This window comes from Halichoerus grypus, chromosome 6 (genome assembly GCF_964656455.1).
Source record: "Halichoerus grypus chromosome 6, mHalGry1.hap1.1, whole genome shotgun sequence".
NCBI lineage: Eukaryota > Metazoa > Chordata > Mammalia > Carnivora > Phocidae > Halichoerus > Halichoerus grypus.
In genome coordinates, this window is record NC_135717.1 from 52,292,723 (window position 1) to 52,314,302 (window position 21,580).

Genomic DNA, 21,580 nt, shown 5'->3' on the forward strand with positions numbered 1-21,580 from the left:
TTAGGCCCCAGGTGTATGCTGAAACATCTTCTCTGGACTGTTAGACTTTCACAAAGGCATTCTTATTGTGGGTGATTATCAAAATATGTGTTCTTTGGAAGAAGACAATAGAAGACAACTATTTTGCCATTTTGACCTCACAGATATTTTCAAAAAGTAAAAGATTGACAACAGTTATGAGTTGAAATGTGGTACTATTTGTGTCAAATGTTTCCTAACTTGTAAAAATATTATGTAATAGTTAGCATGGTCAGAGAAAGACAAATACCATACAGTCTCTCTTCTAGGTAAAATCTAAAAATAATTAAAAAAAAAAAATGAAAAATAACCAAGCCCATAGATGCAGAGAATAGATCAGTGGTTTCCAGAGGCAGGGGGTGGGAGGTGGAAAAATGAGTGAAGGGAGTCAAAAGGTAAAAGTAAAATAAAATAAGATAAATACAATTTTAAAAATAGCATGGTAAAGGAGTAGTGCTATTTGCTATCCCCTGGTCCCTCCCCTGTTCTCCATTTGGGTAGTATTCCCCGAAACAAGTTTGGGGTTTTAGAAAGGTGGGCACAAAGAACAGCCTATGGGGAAATTTACATGTAGGAGAGGACTTTGTGTTATAAGTAAGTGATTCATTCATGGAAGTACCACATCATGGGAGAGACAAGATCAGAAGCAGGAGATGGAATCAGAAAGGTGGGCAGGACAGATGGATGAACATAGGCAGGCTGACAACTCGAGAAGCTAAGAGACTGAATAAGGCAGAAATAGGTGAGCCAAGGCAGTTCTGCAGCAACTTGTAAGAATTTGGAAGGCAGTGCCGCCCCTGCGGAGAACTGTTTTCACATAGGACAACACATTCCATAGTGTTGGGAACGGAGTTGCATCTAGCATAACAACATCAATAATTTATATCTCTTTGGTTGAGGACATTTAATATAGTACCAACATTCATGAAATGGGCCAATGGGAGTTAATGATGGTAAGATAACCAGAGATTTCTAATAAGATTTGGGATTTTTTTTTTTAAGCAAGGCAATTTCAGAGAATTGGTTCCTGGGCTCCCTAAGGAAAGGGGATTTTCCAGATCATCCTTTTGATGTAACAGACAGAATATGTGGAATGTGCTCTAAAATGTTATAGTATCAGTGACTTTAAATAATTTAATCACCAAAATCTTATTATCCTCCTGCCTATGGGCTTTCTAGCAGCGAGTGCAATTATATTAAATGTAGGAAACAAATGGACTCTAAATTCAAGTGTGGGTACAGACTTACTTGGCATCTCATTGCCTTTCTGAAAGTCTCATTACTCTCAGATTCCTTGTTTTCCTTTCTTCATGCTTGGCAGAGACTGCACACTCTTAAAATGATTGGAGACAGTCGGGGCAAGAGGAGACCTGAGTTCACCAACCCCATCTACACAGATGGGTAAATGCATCTCAGTCCTTAAGAAAGAGCGGGGAAAGTGCTGATAAAGATGAGCCAGGGTTCTGATGTAGAATTCATCAAATGACAAATTTAGTATTGGCTACATAGCCTGTGAAACATCAGATATATTTTCCCAGAGTTTGTGGTCTTTTAGTTTGGGGAATTTGGGGTTTTGTTTTGTTTTTTTACTCCTTTTTATGAAAAATTTTAAATGCTTGCAAACATAGAAAGAATATATAATGAGCCTCAGTCTCAGATCAGATTCCCTGGAGACAGACTCTGAAGCAGGGTTTGGGTGCAGGTGGTTTTCTGGAGAGAACTGTTGCAATCCGTATCTGCAGGGAGGATAGGAAGCAGGCCAGGCCAGAGGGAGATGCTGAGCTGCAAGTCTCAACAAAAGCCTCAGCTAACTCTGGGACCTGTGGATGGGCATGGCCCTTAAAGGATCTCTCTTTCCTTGAAACAGGTGTCTGGTCTTTGTCCGTGGGCTCTGCCCAGAGAGGGAGGCACAGGCTTGGACAAGCAGAGCTCTTCCACTAAGGGAAAGGCCTTTGGAGGGACTCAGCCAAGAGCCATCCTCAGCCACCAGTCCCTCACCTAAGATGGTCTCAAGGGTAGCACTAGGCACTGCCCAACAGTATCCACTCCATTTACCCATCACTCAGCTTCCACAATTGTCAGCCTAGAGCCCATCTTCCTTTTGTCCACCTCCACTCACATCTCCCCCTTCCAGCCCCATGGTTTACTTATTTTGGGTTTTTTTTTTTGACAATTTATTGAGGTATAATTTATATACCATAAAATTCACTCATCTGAAGTGTACAACTCAATGATTTTTCAGTAAATTTCACCAAGTTATGTAACCGTACCCCCGATCCAGTTTTAGAATATCTTTGTCACTCTCACAGCATGCTCCCTTTAAAAAAAAAAATCGTTCCTGATATATTTTGAAGCAAATTACTTTAGTGAAGTTTTAATGCAATTAAGTTCTTATCTGAAGGGATCTATTGATAGGAAAAAGACAAGACTCACATTTATATGAGTGAGGTGCCATTTACCAGTTATTTGAGGTCACATCATGTAAGACCTTGGGAGATGTAAGGCAGGCTCTTTCCAGAGAGAATGAGGCTCACTCCCTTTAAGTGAGTTATTCCCAGAGGTCATCTAAGAATACCGCATCTGACAGATGGCTCTGTGCATTATAGTTCTACTCCATTCCCTAAGAGAACTTGTATCAGAGACAGGGAGCTGTTCAAGTATTAGTGTGTGCAAGACAGCAGGCAGTAAGAGAGGGCTTTCTAAAAAAGGAAATAGTAGCTCCAGTGAGAGACCACCTTTGTATGGCATCAAAAGGAGGAGAAGGAATAGGTAAGGAAAAGACAGAAAGGAAGTGATAAAAGACAAAGGGAGAAAAGTCTAAGGTTTGTATAAAAGCCTTTGCACATTTGTCATCCTGTTGATAAAATAAGGAGTCTAAAAAAGCAAAAGAGAAGATTTTTAAGATAAAATATAATTCACTACCATAAATTCACCCTTTTAAGGTATGAAATCCAGTGTTTTTTAGTATATTCACTAGATTATGAAAACGTCACCACTATATGATTCCAGAAACTTTTCATCACCCTCAAAATAAACTCTGTACCCATTAGTGGTTAGCCCCCCTTCCATCCCCCGTCCCCCCGACTCCAGACTTTGGTAACCACTAATCTTTTTTCCATCTCTATAGATTTGCCTATTCTGGAAATTTCATATAAATGGAATCACACAATGTGTACCCTTATGTCTCATTTCTTTCCCTTAACATAATGTTTTCAATATGTTTGCAGTGTTGTATAATATGTACCAGTACTGAATTCCTTTTTATGGCTGAATAATATTCCTGTATGAATTATATGGATATACCACATATTGTTAATCCATTCATCAGTTGATGCCCATTGGGTTATTTCCACTTTTTGGCTATTATGAGTAATTTTGCGGTGAATTTCAGGTACAAATTTTTATAAGCATATATATGTTTAATTCACCTAGCAATGAAATTGCTGGGTCCTATTGTAACTCTCTGTTTACATTTTGAGGAACCACCATACTCTATTCCCCAGAGGGGCTGCACCATTTTATATTCCCACCAGCAATATGGGAGGATTCCAATTTAACCACATTCCCACCAACAGCTGTCATTTCCATTTTTTCTTTTCGCTTTGTTTTTAAGTTATAACCATCCCAGTGTGCATGAAGTGGAAAGGCACATTTTAAAACACTCTGGCAGCAAAGAAAGGTGAACACTAGAACATAAGTTCTATGCTTGGGGCCCTCAGTTCTGTGCCCACAAAAAATGAAGCTTTGTGGGCACAGTGAGTGAGTTTGGTGGCCGTTGGTGCTGAGAACCCTGTCACTTGCAGGACTGTGAAGATGTCCATTCTGGCCTCACTCATTAAACAGAACCTGCTCTGTTTTATAACAGCCTGAGTGATCAAAGCTCATGGTTATTTTCAAATAAACGTCTATGTAAACACACACCCCAGGCTAAAACACTAGAAACAGAGTGTGCTGAAGAGAATAGGAAAGGTAAATAATTCTGGTCGCACTGAAGAAAGTGTGTCTCTGCCTAAGGTGGCTGTGTGAGTTTTTTAGGTATTGCTGTATATGGGTTTTTATTTGTGTTTTTGTTTTTCCAAATAGAAGAGAGGGTGGTGTAAGAACTTTCTTCTAGAAAACTATGAATCAAGGACAGCAACTTTGTTGAAAGTATGTCCTGGGGCCCCTTTGGCCCTTGGACAGCATGTTAGACTGTAGTTGGCCTTGAAGGGTTTTTGTCATCAAAGGTGCATTTAGTATTTGCCTGGATGCCTACAATTACCTGTAAAAGTAAAAACAGAAGTTACTGAGTCCTTAGATCTGTCTGCTTGGGGTTCAAGTACCTTAGAAGAGCTTGCCAGACATCGTGGGGGCATTTGGAGCAGTAGATGAAGTATTTACAAATGTGAATTTTCCATGTCGTATGCTCCCATTCCATTCCAGAGAACGTTTTGGGGGGGCCGTTGGGGGGACGGTCTCTGGACAGACAGACAGCTTCTGAAAATAATTCTTCTTTTCCTGGTCCTTGCTGCCTCTTCTGTTCCCCTCTTCTTCATCTCCTCTTCTTTTGCTACATTGTTTTCTCTGCTCTCTGGCTTCTCTTCTAGAATAGTGACTAGGGTTGCTAGAAAAGTGTCTTTTCACAAGAGGCAACAGGATGCAACGCCAGGAGACCCCACCATCAAGAACCATGTGACTGTAGGTGAGTGACACTGCAGCCAGGTTACCCCTGTCCCCATCAGCAGAACGAGGGGCTTCACCAGATGGCCTCAAAGGTACCTATGTTTTGGAGGCCAGACATTTATTTTTCTGAATACCACAGATGATGCCGTTAATCGGGGTTTGGGTTGAGCCAAGGAGTTCTAGAAGCTTCAGAAACCTGGACGTTGAAAGTTCCTGGTCATGAGTTAGTCAGGGTTCTCCAGAGAAACAGGGCCAATAGGGTGTGTGTACACATGATGTTTTATATATTTTATATAAGTATATATACATATATATAAAGAGATTTATTGTAAGGAACTGGCTTACAATTTTAGAGAGGCTGACAAGTCCCAAGATCAGCAGGGTGAGTCAGCAAGCTGGAGACTCAGGATTGTTGATGATGTAGTTCTCATCCAAAGACTGATAGGCTCAAGACCCAGAAAGAGCTGATGATGTATTGGCTCAAGTTCAAAGGCAAGAAAAAACAGATGTGTCAGCTTTAAGGCACTCAGGCAGGAGGAGTTCCCTCTTTCTTAGCCTTTTTGGTCTATCCAGGCCTTCAACTGATTGGACGGGGCCCACCCACATTGGGGAGAGCAATCTGCTTTACTCAGTCTACCTATTCATATGTTAATCTTGCAAAAAAAAAAACACCCCACCCTCACAGACACACACAGAATAGGGCATCCTGTGTTCCTGTCGAGTTGAAATGCAAAATTAACCATCTCGGCCCCAGTCAGAGATACAGCAAAGAGAAGCTAAGGAGCTATCCTGGTGTCTAGTTTGGCTGGGACTACTCCACTCTTTACCCCTCATAGCTCATGATATTTAAACTTTTCTAGTTATTATTTATTAAAATACATATATTATAATTTATAATATATTTAATTTATAGTACAAATATATAAAAATATATAAATATATATATATATTTAAAAATGGTTCAAAAGCAAGCATAGTAGTAGTGTGCCTTTCAGAAGAATCTTGAGTAAGCAATATTTCTGCCAAAGTCCTCTTGTGGACCTGAGGGAGTACAGAACCATTCTGTGCTTAGAACATCAGGAAGAAAGAAGGGAAATGATGCATGAAGCTCATGTGAGCCCCGGCCATCACGTCTTGGAGACGTGCTTGGTGTTGGAAGAGGGACCAGATGGGCAGGGCTCGGAGTTCTCCTTTAGGACAATTTTAAAACTTAAGGAGGGAAAGAAAGAGCTTCCTTTTTGGAATCTGAAAAACTACTGCAAGCCGCTCCAAGCTTCTGATCTGGGGATCAGTGGCAGCCCAGAGTGACTCTCTGTCGGTAAGGACAGCGGCTACTTACACAGCCCATTGGGAGGGGCTCCACTGTGCCATGTCCCCAAACTGTTGGCAATGGGCATGGCCGCGCAAGGCCTGGAATGTTCCTTAGCAGTGACTGATAACAAGCCAGGTGTGGACTACAGAGGTTCAGATTCTTTCCATGACTTCTGTTTCTCTATTGAATTTGATTGTCACTGAAGAGGTTTTACTCTCTTATTTTAATGATTTGTGTTTACAGAGAGACAGTTTCCTTGTAAAAATATGAACTAGAGGTCTTACTAGCGATCCATACCTTGACAAACAGTCTTTGCCCAAAGGCCGCGCCTAAGTTTTGGGCATGGTTCAAGGAGACAGTAATTCTAAATTGTCATTCAAATTTCAGGATGGTAGTTTGGGGTTAGTGACCTGCCTTCTTAATGGACCTTATCAACTTGGAAGAAACTTTTTTTTTTTTTAAAGATTTTATTTATTTATTTGACAGAGAGAGACACAGTGAGAGAGGGAACACAAGCAGGAGGAGTGGGAGAGGGAGAAGCAGGCTTCCCGCCGAGCAGGGAGCCCGATGCGGGGCTTGATCCCAGGACTCTGGGGTCATGACCTGAGCCGAAGGCAGGCGCTTAATGACTGAGCCACCCAGGCGCCCCTTGGAAGAAACTTTTGCCAATTTTTTATGTGAAGGCTCATGCTAGACACAAACATAATATGGTTTTATAGGTTGTGACATGTTGTCTTTGAACATGTTGCAACGATCACATTCAATGTCATGTGGCATCTTATTTCCCTCTATGCTAAGTGTGGAAGGTCAATGTGTGGCTGCTAGAAAGAAAAAAAGAAGAAATCCACCAGCAAGCATTACTCTTGCCCAATATGGGGACTAGGACACATAGGAAGTATGTTCTAGAAGCTGCTGGCCATATAGCCACGAGTGAAAGTTTTGTTACAGCCTCAGCCTTGCAGCAGTTTGAGCTGAGTGAAAGAGCAATAGAGCGGAGGGTTGACCTGGAATGTCTGGCAAGTGGTTCGTTTTGTTACCTTCCTCCTAAAAGAACACATTAATTGAAGAAAACATTTCAGTGCACATATAATGTGTATGTGTACATTTACCAGGGAATGCTTTAAAACACTTAGCCATCAAACATGCAAATGACAACAAACTCCGTGGCTTACCTGCTTTTGTTCTGCAGCCTGTTTGGGTCTCTTGTGATCAGCCCCATCCTGTCCACGTGGCACAGATCGGGGCGAGTTATTGCCAGCCAGTCCCTCACCCTCCGTCGCCAAGCCCTGCTCTCTAGCACTCACTAACTTACCCTTTGGCAGATTCTCTGAAATGCGTTTTGGACATCATTTTCTTATTTCTTTGTTTTTACTTTTGTTTTTGCATTTTAAAAAATTTTAATTCCAGTTAGTTAACATACAGTTATATTAGTTTCTGGTGTACAATATGGCGATTCAACGCTTCCATATAACACCCGGTGCTCATCACGACAGTTGCACTCCTTAATCCCCACCACCTGTTTCACCCATCCCCCTACCCACCTCTCCTCTGGTAACCATCACTTTGTTCTCTATAGTAAAGAGTCTGGGTTTCTTTTGGTTTATCTCCCTTTTTCCCCTTTGTTTGTTTGTTTTGTTTCCTAATTTCCACATATGAGTGAGATCATGTGGTATTTGTCTTTCTCTGACTGACGTATTTCACTTAGCATTATACTCTCTAGCTCCACCCATGTTGTTGCAAATGGCAAGATTCTTTTTTATATCCGAAGAATATTCCATTGTATATGTATACACCACGTCTTTACCCATTCATCTTTCGATGGACACTTGGGCTGCTTCTATATTTTGGCTATTGTAAACACTGCTGCAGTAAACATAGGGGTGCATGTGTTCCTCTGAGTTTGTGTTTTTGTATCTTTGGGTAAATACCCAGTAGTGCAATTACTGGATCATAGGGTAGTTCTATTTTTAATTTTTCGAGGAACCTCCATATTGGTTTCCACAACGGCTGCACCGGTTTGCATTCCCACCAACAGTGCATGGGGGTTCCTTTTTCTCCACATCCTCGTCAACACTTGTTATTTCTTGTGTTTTGTATTTTAGCCACTCTGACAGGTGTGAGGTGATGTCTCATTGTGGTTTTGATTTGCGTTTCCCTGATGATGAGTGATGTTGAGCACCTTTTCATGTGTCTGTTGTTGGCATAATTTTTTAAATGAATGATTATAAAAATATGATGAAGGGCTTCTCTTAGTGTAGATGCTTGTAGGTATGACCTTCTATTGAGGGGAAGCCACAAGGTCTAGTCTGCTCAGGGTCCCTGGGCAAAGCCAGGACATTCTTCAGAGTGTGGGTGCCTACTCCAAGCAAAAAGTCAAGACCCAGAGCAGAGGAGGCCACGGGAAGATAAGACGGGTGAGACAAAGGAATAGCATGCAAACTAGCAGCAGGTTTAGGAGGCTGGGAGAGCAGGAATAAATGAATGAATAAGGGAGGGAATGGATGTGGTGGAGAGCAAGAGAAAATTGGCTCAGCTGCTGGTCTGCTCCATAGAGTAGTCTTCGGGGCCCTTCTGTCTGGTGCTCTGTGGCACATGCTTTGAGGATGTGCATGATTGCTGAAGGATGCCATGCCCAGCAAGACCCAGACCGCGCTCACTATGCATTTCTTATGCAACATCTTTTTTTTATTCGGCAAATATTTAGTTAGCATTTCATCTGTGCCAGGTACCCTGCTAGGCCCTGGGTAAAAGCAGCAAGGAGGCTGAAATTGCCTCTGCCTCATGGAGTTCACCATCTGAGATAGGTGGGGAGGACAGAGCATTACATGAATGAATATACCAATATATACCAATATACCAATAAGTAACTCTAACAGCTGAGTGTTGCATAGAAATACAGGAGTTAAGAGAATATAATTGGGGGGAACCTAATCTGGTCTGGGGGTCAGGAAAGCCTTTTCTGAAGTAATGACATTCACCCCCACAATGAGTAAGAATCAGATTAAGAAACTATGTGAGGGTTCAACAAGTACAGGGGTGGCCTGGAGCCAGGGAACCCTGCAGTGGGTAGCCATGAACGTGACCTTTGTCGGCGCTATTGATAGAAAGTAAACTTGGGGAGCCCACAGACTTCATCAACAAAGGCACTGAGCATATCGCAAGGCTGAACAGTAGACAGGAGATTTTTATTTTGTTTTTACTTTTTTGAAGGCATCGTTAGATCTTTCTTGCATTACCTAAATACACATGCTCTCCCACACATCTGCTGTAAGATTTTCAGTAGAGATCCCCATTGGCTGAGAAACACTAGAACTCATATAAATACATATAATGAACTTCATTAAAACTGGACAAACAAAAAAGAATTTAAAATGCAGTTTTTAAGCTTGTCCTAAAATTGGAGCCTTAGCCAGTTGCCTTCAGAGTCTGACTCTCTGAGCGTGCATGAGAGTGTGCGGTCGCTCTCTATCAGCTTTGAACATAGTCCCTTACCCAAGATAGACAAAGATGTGCTTACAGTCCAATGGCAACTCCCTACATGGGAGTTACAATTTATGGACTATCTGTATCCAAGCCACATTCCTAGACCTATTCCAGAGCCATCTCCTGCCTCTTCCAGTTGTTATCTGCTCAAGGAATGCAAGGCTATTCTAATATTAGAAAAATTATAACAGAACAATGTGTTGCCAAGTAAAATCTTCCTAATTGGAACTAATCCTGGAAAGCCAGGGTGTAATAGTCAAACAGTTCTTTGCAGAACTTTTCCCCAAACTGTATTTAAAACATCCAAGAGTGTCTGTTCCTACAGAGCCCGTGTTGTGTGTGTTCTACCAGAAGGTCACTGTGTGGGGCTATGGCATGTCAGCTAGTGCTTGATGAACCTAGAACATCTCAGGAAATACGCCGTGCTAGGTTGATAGCATTCTGACCCTCCCCTTGCAAATCCTCGTTATATAAGGTTATAGAAAGATTACTAATTAGTGCAGAAGAAGTCACAATACTAAACTGCAAGATTATGTAATAATGCTGAAATTTTCACAAATCTCCATCCTAATCAAGGGCATGGATATTTTCCAAAATCCCCAGCCTGTCTGGGGGGAACAGAGAAGCACAGGGGCTCTCGTGTCCAGAGAACCAGAGGTCCTGCGCCACCTTCTTCTGGTGGCAGCTCTGTTCCTAGCAGCTTTCTCACAGATGCCTTGTCTGTGCACCTGCCCGAGATCCTCAGTGGGAGGGGAGAAGGCACTTTTGCAGAACAGTGAGGCATGTGAGGCATGCCAGGAGTCTGTCTAGGACAGACTTGCATTGTCTCACTTGATTCTTAAAGCAAGTATAATTACCCCTTTTACAGAGGAGAAAAATGAGGCTCAGAGAGCTCAGTCCTGGGTACCCATCTCTTCTCTGTCCTCAGACATCTCCAGTCCCACGGTCTAGAGGCCATCTCATATGCCAATGACTCCCGACTCTCTGCCTCCAGCCCTGGACTTCGTCTTGCCCAATACAATGGATATTTCTCTGTCCTCATGGCGCTTGACCTCTCAGAGGTTTCCATGGCACCACACTCTCCTCCTTGGTTTCCATGGCACCACACTTGGTTTCCATGGCACCACACTCTCCTCCTTGGCTTCCTACCTCTCTGCCTGGTCCTTTGCCGGCTCTTCTTTATCTGATTGTTGGCATTCCCAGTGCTCAGACATCTTTCTTTTATCCAACTGCACTCTCTCAGTGGTTGATCATGTCTAGCATCTTGGCTTTGGGGACCATCTCCCTGTGGATGACTTGCTGATTTTAAATGCTAGTCCTGATCTTTGTCCTTGAACTTCAGACTTATACCCACAGCTGTTGCTTGATATCTTCATCCAAAAGGCACCTAAGATTCCACATATCCTACTCAAGGCTCTAGGTCTGAGAATCCAATATGGTAGGGCCATGTGGCTATTTACATTAATTAAAGTTAAATGCAAAAGACAATTCTTCAGGTGTGCTGGCATATTTCAAATGTACAATAACCTCCTGTGACTAGCAGCTACCATATTGGACATTGTAGGTAAAGAGCATTCTGTCATTGTAGGAAGTTCTGGTGGTCAGTGCTGTCCTAACCCTTCCAAACCTGTTCTTTCACCAGGTCCCACATTTCAAATAATGGCGCTACCACCTGGCTGTGTCTCAAGCCAAAAATCTAGGAGGCATTCTTGATTCTTCTCTTTCCTGCATGCCCATGTCAGCCTCATCAGTGAGTCTTGTCTACTGCGTCTCCAAAACGTACTCCACGTGTGTCCACTTCTCTCTAGTTCCAGTGTTCCCCAAGCTGAACCACCCTCCTCTCTCACCCGGATGTGGCCGCAGTAGCTCCTCAGTGATCTGCCTGCGGTCACTCTTGCCTCTAAAACCCATTCTCCACGTAGCAGCCAGCATGATCATGAAAAAATATAAGTTCACCTGTCCCTCAACTGAAAATCTTCTAATGATTTCTTACCAAAGGTGGAATAAACACACCCTGTTTGAACATTCGTTTGCATGGTGCCTTAGTCCATTTGGGCTGCCATTACAAAGGACCATAGACAGTGGCTTATAAACAGTAGAAATTGATGTCTCACAGTTTGTGGAGCCTGGAAGTCCCAGATCAGAGCACCAGCATAGTTGGGTGCCAGTGAGAGACTTCATGGCCCAATGACCTCCCACAGACCCCACCCCCAAATACCATCACATTGGGGATTAGGTTTTCAACATATGAATCGAGGGGGGTGGGGCACAAACATTCAATCTGTCACACGTGGCGCCATATGATCTGGGCCTTCCTCTTTCTCAACCATTCTACCCATTGCCCACCAGACTCCAGTCACTGCTGACCTTTTTTTTGATCCCCAAATACTGTTAAGACCTTTGCTGTCCTCAGGATCTTGGGACTGGCTCACCCCTTTGCCCGGAAGTGCTTCCCCTCCATGGTCCCTCAGCTGGCTCTTTCCTGTCATCCAGGGGTGGGGTGGGTCCTGGAGCCTGCTCAAAAAGGGTTACACCATTCGTCTCAGGCTTGTTTCGGTTCTGTGTACCACATTTTGGACCCTGAATGTTTTCCATTTCTTTATTTGTGGATTTCTTTCTTTTCTTTCTCTTCCTTTCCCACTGGAATACAATAGTCGTATATACTGGGGATTCAAGAGGAATAAGATATGCTTTGCCCTCTTGGAATGCAAAAACCTAAAAATGATTTCTAATTATCTTTATTGAAACATGAACAGGTGCTTTGAGTTAGAACAGAGGAGTTATTTTCTCTTGAAACCTTGAACATGCTAATAATTTCTCAACAAATCCTCTGGTCCTTTCCTCACGAGTAATGCAGAAGTAGAATTTCTTTATTAGGGTCTAAGCAAGCAAGTTTCCCATACACAATTAAAATGCCTTTAGTTGTTTCTTTTCCATGGTTTTGGCCATAACCACACTTTCCCTGGCCCACCTCGAGGGGCAGCCGGCTGGGAACTAAAGGGGCGTAGTTGGAAACCTGGAGAGAAGATGATTCCAAGGAATCCCTGAGGCCCCATGGAAAGCAATGGAAGTTGTTGCTTGGGTGGGTGGAAAATCAGTGCACACAGCAGAGCGGGCCAACAAGGGTCTGGAGGAAAGGGTTTGCTCCTATGAGCACCTCTGAGGGTGGCAGGAAGGCTACAGGGCCGAGAATCTAAAAGCTGTGGGCCTCCAGGATGGCAACGACAGACCTTTGTTGGATGACAGCATGCACATCTCAGAAAGGGCCCTTGGCCCATGACGCCCCTCACCCCAAACCCACACCCACACACGGTCACTCCTTCAGCAGCATCCCTTTCTGAAGTGGGTCACCTTAGATCCCAGGCAGCTTAGAATTTGCTGTCTTCCCCTGCAGCCCATCTGAGTCCAAGGCTTGATTTGCAGATTCCTTTATGATGTGACTTCATCCTCACCAGGTGCATTTTCCAGATAAGTCAGCCTGCTGTACATACATTGTTCCTTCCTGCCTCCACCCTCTTCTCCCACCTGTCGTGTCCTTCCTCTTAACTCTGTTCTCTCAAGTCTGCCCTGCCTTCGGGAATCCTCTTTCACTGACTGTATTCCCCCAAAGATATTTAGTTCACCAGAGACTCCTTTCATGACAATCCAAATTACTGGGGTCTGCCTGTCCCCTGGGCTTTTCTTCACTTGACTAAATATCACTCGTCCTTTAAGACAGCTCAGACTCTCCTTCTCCTGCCCTGTCCCTGGGACCCTTCTAGGTGTCTTTCTGGGGTTTTCCAAAGCGCCTTCATCACCCCCTTACCCCCCAGCTTCAGAACCATCTACACTGTGCTTACTTGTCTGTGTATCTTAGTCCCCACCCCACCCCTGCCATGGTGGATGATGTGCCCCTTGGAAACAGGGACAACATATTTGGCTTGATACAAGATTATTTGATGATTTGATGATTAAACAAAGCATAGAATGCAAATACAGTGGAAGAAACTGTCCCATCCCCCCAATAAATCTTGAAAAACACAAGAAGAGAATGTAATTCAAAGATCCCCTGTATGATTATGGGGTATCCTTTATATTGCCCAGTCTATTACTTTGCTAGGGATGCTTTAACAAAAATGCTACTGACTGGGGGGCTTAACAACAGAAAGTCCAGGTTCAGGGGGTTGGCAGATTTGGTTTTTCCTGAGGTGCATCTCCTTGGCTTATAGGCGGCCATCGTCTCTCTGCGTTCCCATAGTGTTGTATCTATGTGCTCACATTCTGGTCTCTCTCTCTCTCTCTTTCTCTCTTATATGGACACCCATCATATTGGACACATCTGACCTTATTGAACCATAATTACCTCTTTAAAGACCCCACCTCCAATACGGTCACATTCTGAGATGTACGAGGGGTTAGGATCTCCACATCTGCAATCAGTGGGTGGAACACCAGTCAGTTGTAACACCCAGACATCGAGAAGGCAAAATAGCCAGAATCGAAGTATAATGGAACACCAGGAGTTACACTGATCCGGTCCATGAGGTGGAGAGGCATGTGTTTGTGTTTTGGAATTTTCTGAACAGATTGAGCCAGGAAGATATTGTGAAACTGAATTCTAAGAAAGAAAGATATTTTTATTATTAAAGTAGGATTTGTCAAAGGAGGAAATATTGAGGATAGAGGTTGCATGGAATAAACCCCTAATCTTCCCAGAGTGGGTGAGAGAGTCCCCCCAGGAGCAGGGTGCGTGGGTGCCAAAGCCAGGGGAAGCTGTGAGGATTAAGAACACAGGCCCCGGAGCTGGGCGGCTGCCCTGTGTGGGAGGAGGGAAATCCCAGAGACCACAGAGTTGGGATCTCATTGAGGAAAGAACTGGGAAGACGGGCCCTTTCTTTCTCCAGGCTGGATGAAAAAATACACACCTCTGCCATCTGGGCCTTGGGGGTCTCACAGGTGAAAAATGCTTCGCTTGCAGCCTCTCTCAATCACATCCTGCATATTTCATCCTTCCTCTTAGGACTACATGTGAATGGGGGAGATGGTTCTGGAAAAACACATTTATAACCAGCGCTGCTCTGGGGCACATAAAGGCCACCTTGCTTCGTAGCCGTGTCCCCAGGTCTTTTCTACCGTCGCTGTCTAGTTAGGTAACAGCGGTCTTTGTAAATTTCAAGGCATATTTGCTATAACACTGCTTTTTATTATCTCAGCATTACTGCTAGTATTTCTCAGACTGCTCTCTAAAATTAACAGCACAGCCTTATACCGTTTGGCCTTTGAGGGAGAGAAAAAAGTTTTCCTTGACCCTCGTCAGGTCCCTGGCTAGCTCTGAAGATGAAACAGACGAAGACAGATTAGTGGGAAGAAAACACAGGTGTTAATGAAGTTTGGCAGTTACTTGGGATCCTTCCCCAGAGAACGAAGACCTGGGTGGAGTGATCAGAGCTGGAAGCTTCTATACCTTATACACAAACAATAAATTTGTGAAGAGTTGACAACGCAGAGGGGTTTGGGCCAGGGATGGTAAATGGTGAGGAGTCTAGGGAGCTAAAAGGTTAGTTGAATGAGGTTTGTTTGTACATTCCCTGGTGCAGTCTGTGAGCTGATAGAGTCTATCTCCAGTAAAAGGAGAACTTATTTCTTGCCTTTAGACAAAAGAGGGGGAATATTTTTCTTGCATTTACTGCTTCTTAATTGCTTGCAGCTCAAAGTAAATTTTATGTCAAGCAGGCATATTTTGGGGTGACATATTCTGGTTTCCTGCAGCCTTCTTCATATTTTATTATACCTAACTTCTAGAGGAGCAGGTTTTTGGAGCCCATTTTTCAGCATTAGCACAAGTACTGTCTTTTAATGAATGTGTAGATATTGTTGTAAGATAAAAAAAATTTTTAAGTTATAATTAGCAGTGAATTTTAAAACAAGGGGATAACATCTATGGAAACTGCATGGAGAAGTTCAGGTGCATGTAAAGAATGGCTTGGTCTACCCAGTACTAACAGTGGGTGCATGGTACGCTGACTCAGTTATGTCACGGTATGCTGTGGTGGAATCAGAACTTACCGTGTACTTGATCCAGCAATGTTGAAATTATGTTTCTTGACAATGATTCTTTAATTTGAAGAGAATTGCACTACTTAAAATTTTACAAATAAACTGAAATTTTGTTGAGATTTCGTATTTGCATATTTAAAATTCACATGCAGGGATAGCAGGACAATATAATAGACATGGAAGATCAGAGACTGAGCAAACCCAGGTTCAAAGCAAAGACAGGTTGTTCTAAATTAATGGAAAAGTTTAAATTAAGAAGAATAGAGAATTTTTGAATGATGTCTGTCCTCTCCTCTTTAATTGCTAGTTTCTTTCTTTCTTTCTTTCTTTTAAGATTTAATTTAATTTATTTATTTAACAGAGGAGGGGAGGGGCAGAGGGAGAGAGAATCTGAAGCAGACTCTGCTGAGCCTGGTGCGGTGCTCGATCCCATGACCATAAGATGACAACCTGAGCTGAAACCAAGAGTCAGATGCTTAACCCACTGAGCCTTCCAGGCACCCCAATAGCCAGTTTCTTTCTACATCTACATGCCCCCAATGAACCTCTCTCCCATAGCCACCATTAATTAATTTTATTTGTTGATCTGTCATGATGGTTCTACTCCTTTTTCCCCATCACCTGACCCCTGACCCTTCTAACTCTGTCCCAGTGCTTGGCATGCTCTCATTGGGGTACTCCATTTCTAACGTGGAGCTGTAAACCATGCACTTAGGAAACGTGCTGTAAAAGGATATTGATTGAAGAAAGCAACCTGTCAGTCAGCTCAGCAGCCAACCACCCGACCTATTCATGATCTGCAGGCCTGAAAATGAGTCACACCCCTCACCACAATTCTAAACTTACTTTCCCATCAGTGATTCTGGGATTCTGGTGGTTCACAGATGGTTTTCAAAATAAGTGGGTGTCTTAGCTCAGGCTGCCATAACAAAATACCAGAAACAGGGCAGCTTAAATGACTGACATCACAGTTCTGGAGTCTGGCATATCCAAAATCAAGGTGCCAACTGATTTGGCTCCTTTTAAGGACTCTTCCTGACTTATCGATGGCCTTCTCCTTGCTGTGTCCTCACATGGCAGAGAGAGAGAGAGAGGGAGGGAGAGGAGAGGAAAGAACTGGACTGGATTCTGGTTTCTCTTCTTATAAGGACACTAATCCCACCATGAGGGCCCCACTCTCCTGACCTCATCTAAACCTAAATACCTGCCTATGACCCCATCTCCAAATGCCATCACACTGAGGCTTAGGGTTTCACATGAATATGGGAGGGGGCATAAACAGTTATTAGTACATAACAGTAGCCATTTGAAATGTATGCTTAAGGAGATTTTTGAAAAGTATACAGTGATTTGCAAATTTTAAGGCATTTTTATGAGTATCCTTGCAGTTTTTTTTTTTTTTATTGGCAAGTTTTTTGACTTCTCCCCTCTGCCTTGGTTTCTAAAGAAACGAAATACTTTCTGAGCCCTGTTCAGAAGAAAGCCCTGGTGCCATTTGAAATTTCAGAACTGAAATATCAAATGTGCGGAGCATGGAGACCGTGACAGAACGTACTACAGTTACAATTACACTTCGACTCTGATGCTTCAGTTCTTACTGCATAGCTGCCCTATCGGAGGACAAATATTTGATTCAATAGGATCTATTAATACCTTATAGATCACATAGGAGAAGGGAGGACTTTGAGAGAATGGGAAGCAGGAAAGATCAGTTTTGAAGGAGGGAGAGAATCTGGTAAAGGTGGGTCATAGAGTACTCAGGGTGGGAAGTGGGGGCAGTCAGGGGATGAGCATTCCTGCCTGAGCTCTTCCAGTAGGCTGCAGAACAGAGGATGTGAGCGGCAGGCAGATCAGTGGTAAGAAAGCGCGGGAGCACTTGGAAGCGGTGCCATGATTGGAATGTGGGTGGACGGCGGAGGAGGAAGAGGGGCAGAATCCAAACAGACCTTTCCTCCTTCAGAGCTAATGCCGCCAGGATTGGCACCCACAGGGCACGGTAGGTGGCCCCTAGTGGGCACCCAGGGAGTCTTAAATGAATGCTTGAAGAGATGATCAACTGAAGTGAACACACACAGGTTCTGTAGTAGACCCTCAAGGTCTACAGAGTTCTTCCAGTGGAACTCATGGCAGGAAGGATCTGAAAACATGAAGCCTGGGGAGAGCTTGATGTCCTGCTGCTGAGGGGGGGAGGTCTTGGGATCTGGGTTTACTTAAGGATGGACCATTTAGACAACCTGGTCATCAAAAGATAGTTTTGCCCTGATGTCTCCATTTCTTTTCACTGTCTGAATTGCTTATTGCTCCCGAACGTCTTTCCTTTCCTTATCTTGATTGCTCAGTTTGCTTTGGAAACAAGACATTATCCAAGCACAACATCGCTTAGAATGACTCTCGGTAATGGGAGACACTTGAACACCTAGGCCTTTTAAAGCCACAACTGGTTTTCTTTATTGGTTTTTTAAAAGGAAGGTTTTGGTGAATCAGCTATTGCCCATTAATTGCCATGACTTGCCGCAAATGAATCAGAGCTGCGTGTGTGTGTATGTGTGTTACTGCTAGGGCATGTCTTTTACTATATCTATGAAAGCTGTAAAAGTTGTTTGGGAAACCGTTTTATGATTTTAGTAGTTCAAATAAATCATCTTCATTTTGTTTTTGGAAATTCTCTTTCTTTTTATACAGGAAAATGGTGTTAATATATCCCTTGAAGCTGATTTCCAAGATGGCGTAATTATTTGAAAGAAGCACTGTGTTTCTTGGAGGAGTATATATTCTGCGGGTTGGAAGGCTAGGCTGGGGGATTGTTCCAAGTTAGATTTGTGCAGCTCTGTTACTTTGCTAAACTCAAAGCAACAGCAAATATCGGAGCTGAATGGGGCTCTGGGGGCTGTCCACCTGGGCTTGTTTGATCTTTGCCAATCTAGACAATAAATACAATAAATAACAAACACAATAAACACAAAGAAAACGTATAGTGCAGCATGAATTTCAAAACAAATTAAAAGTAAATATCACCAAAAATCAGTGTTAAACAAGGTAATGGGGTGTTGTTCCTCTTCCTTTTTTTGTAAATCACAATTGGCTTTCAGGTTCTGATGCCTCCGAGGGCATGCTCCTACCTTCTGTTGGATATGGTTGACTAGATTAACCCCTTTATTTTACAGATAAAAAGACTGAGGTCCGAGATTCAAGGAACGCCCATGCCCTCACCATATTAGGAGCAGAACTTGGTCAAGAACCCAAACATTCCTGTTGGCTATTCATTGCTTTGCCCACAATGCTGCCCCCCATTCTCCCTACCCTCCAGACCTTTAAGGATAATTCCTTATGTGAAGGAGGCATTCTAGCCATCATCTCCCTATATCTGATGATGCCAATATTCTAGAAAGTTGTTCTGACCTTACATTGTCATAGCAGGTTGGAAGCAAAGGCCAGAAGAGACTTCTCAATCCTGGCTAGTCCATGAGCCCTGGTTTATTTGTATTGCCTTTATTTCATTCTGGATACTGATACCATCATGACATAGAAACGCTTCCCTGGTATAGCTTCTGGGGAATACATGGGGCAAAACTTAGATCTGAAAAGGAATTTATTTGGAAATAAAGTTTGGTTCTTTTGTCATATTGAAATCTCTTATTGATGGCTTTCCCTGAACAATTTCACAGGTCCCCTCAAATTTCTTATTTGTTCTTTTTTTAAAAAAAAACAAAACAAAACAGTGTATCCGGTGGAGAGCTGTTTGATCGGATAGTGGAGAAAGGATTTTACACAGAGAAAGATGCCAGCACTCTGATCCGCCAAGTCTTGGATGCTGTCTACTATCTCCATAGAATGGGCATTGTCCACAGGGACCTCAAGGTAAGGCCGTCACTTAGCAACCTCCTCCATGACCACTCTCCCACCCACAATGACCTGTCCAAGAGGATAGTCTCCAGAAAATGGATGAGGTTGCCTTGATGGCGATATGGGTGGAATGAATGGTGGACATTTGTGTACTGTTAGTTGTCAGGGCCTTTGGGACCCAAAGAAAGATGATGTAGATCAATGACACTGGCCATCATTTGGGAGATTTTATAACCACAATACAGCCGAAGGGCCCCAGGGAGGTAGGTTTTGTCTTGCTTCAAGCCGACCTGAAAGGTAATTTTGTTCAGGACCTATTGGCCATGAAAACCTTTCTCCCAGTGCAGTTCTTCACAGTCTTCCCCCAGTTCTGGCCCCATTTTGGTACACCACCCTGAGTAAAAGAAAGGGAGCGAGTACATAGAGGGCATGACAGAAGAAGACAAATGGAAGGTTACCCAGAAAAACAGGTTGAACGACCTACGATCACAGCCTTCCCCCGGTGTCCTGTAGGTTACAGTGTTATCTTTTCTTGATGAAGAGTTGGCATACTGACCCTTCACCCAATAGCACTGAAGGATCAGGGCCTTCATCGGGCACCCTGGCATTTCATCCCTCCCCGGTCAGTATAGATACCGAAGGGTAGGTATCAAACATACGCCATCAAGGGTAGATAGCGAACATATTGATTGGAGGAACAGCAAAAAAGCAATGAAGGCTGGACTGAGGCTTCATTCTACGGCGGCCACGGGTCCAGGCCCCAGAGCTCACTGCACCAGTAAAGACAGAAACTCCACTCCAGCCCACATACCTGCACTCACCTCATAAACACAGGGATTTTATTGCAATGAAGCCATGCTCTGCATGACTCTGTGAAATCTAAATCAATTTAAAGAACAAACCAGAAGCCTTTTTTAAAACAGAATTTCAGTAACTGTCCATTATCTAGTCCTGGGTGTGAATAAATGGTATAGCTTTTCTTTTCGTAAGGTCTCACTGTGAAGTTTTCTCCTCTTCTTCTCTGTGGTATTTTCCAGCAACTAGGGGAGTGGCTCCCAAATGTTAGCCTACGTCAGAATTGTCTGGCCCCACCGCAGAGGTTCTGGTGCTGTGGGGCTGCAGTGGGGCCCAGGAACTCACATTTCTAAGGGGTTTACAGGTGATGCTGATGTTATCCTGGGAATATTCTTAGAGAACTGCCAGACAAGGGTATTTGGGAATGTTGATGGAGTCCTTACAGCTTTTGCCTTTTGCAGGCTTCTTGAGAGCTGAAATGGGCTGTGAGCCCAATTAGTTAACCTTCAGGACCTAGAGGCCCTTGAGAGGGCTAAGGCCACTTGGCCCCTCTATGCCAGGCGGTGGCGCCTGCTCGGCTCTCTCGTGCCCTCACCAAATGCCGATTCCCTGCTTCTAGAACACAGGAGGCAGCTCTCTGAACAAGTTAGCGTGGTGTCCGACCGCAGAGGTGTCCCGTGATGGGCGTTCCTACGCAGAGAACATTCCTCGAGGGGCACTGTGTATCCCCCCTTTGGAAGGCAGATGGGCTGCACAGGAGAAACTGCTTTTTCTGCCCACACAGAGCTTTCAGGGAAGGATTTGAGGCTCCCAGCCCCGGCAGCTGTGAGACTGCCAGGCTGATCACTGTGGAAAGAAGTGCCATGTTGGGACCTTTCGTCACTGCTTTTCAGAGACACAGAGGAGTTTGAGCTACATGGCAGAAGTTGGGCTAGGGTTATTAAATTTTCATAAACATCTGAGAAAAATGAAAACAAAGTGTATGCTCCAGGGCCAAGAACATGATGAGGTTAGTTTAAGATTAGGGCACGATCTGGGATACCACCGCACCCTCACATGCGAATACACCTCCTCCCCCTTCCTCCAGAAAAGTAGTCTCGTGTCTTCTTGCCCCAGGAAGCTACTAGAGACAATCAGTTGTCCTTTTTTCAAAACAAGGGACTGAGGCAGGAAATGTCCACTGCTGCCCCCTCAGATCAGGATAGGGCTCAGCCCCTGCATGATGTTCTTTGTTGTGGGGGGCTGGCCCGTGCATTGTAGGATGCTGAGCAACATCCCTGACCTCTACCCACTAGAACCCAGGACCATTCCTATAGCCGAGACAACCAAAGACGCTGCCAAATGTCCCCTGGGGTGCTAAATTGCTCCCAGCTGGGAATCACTGAATTAGGAGAGTGATTGTGTATAACATTAACTTTATAGGAAGTGTTG

General features: G+C 43.7%; 1 protein-coding gene across 6 annotated transcripts in view; it reads left to right on the forward strand.

Moving 5' to 3' along the window:
- The window catches only part of CAMK1D (calcium/calmodulin dependent protein kinase ID), a 420,921-nt gene that overhangs the window by 339,119 nt on the left and 60,222 nt on the right, over positions 1-21,580 (forward strand). For all 6 annotated transcript variants that reach the window (XM_036068430.2, XM_036068433.2, XM_078075145.1 and 3 more), the window contains one exon: positions 19,231-19,369. In XM_036068430.2, the coding sequence (XP_035924323.1) occupies positions 19,231-19,369 (139 nt within the window). The remainder of the gene's footprint in view (positions 1-19,230; positions 19,370-21,580) is intronic.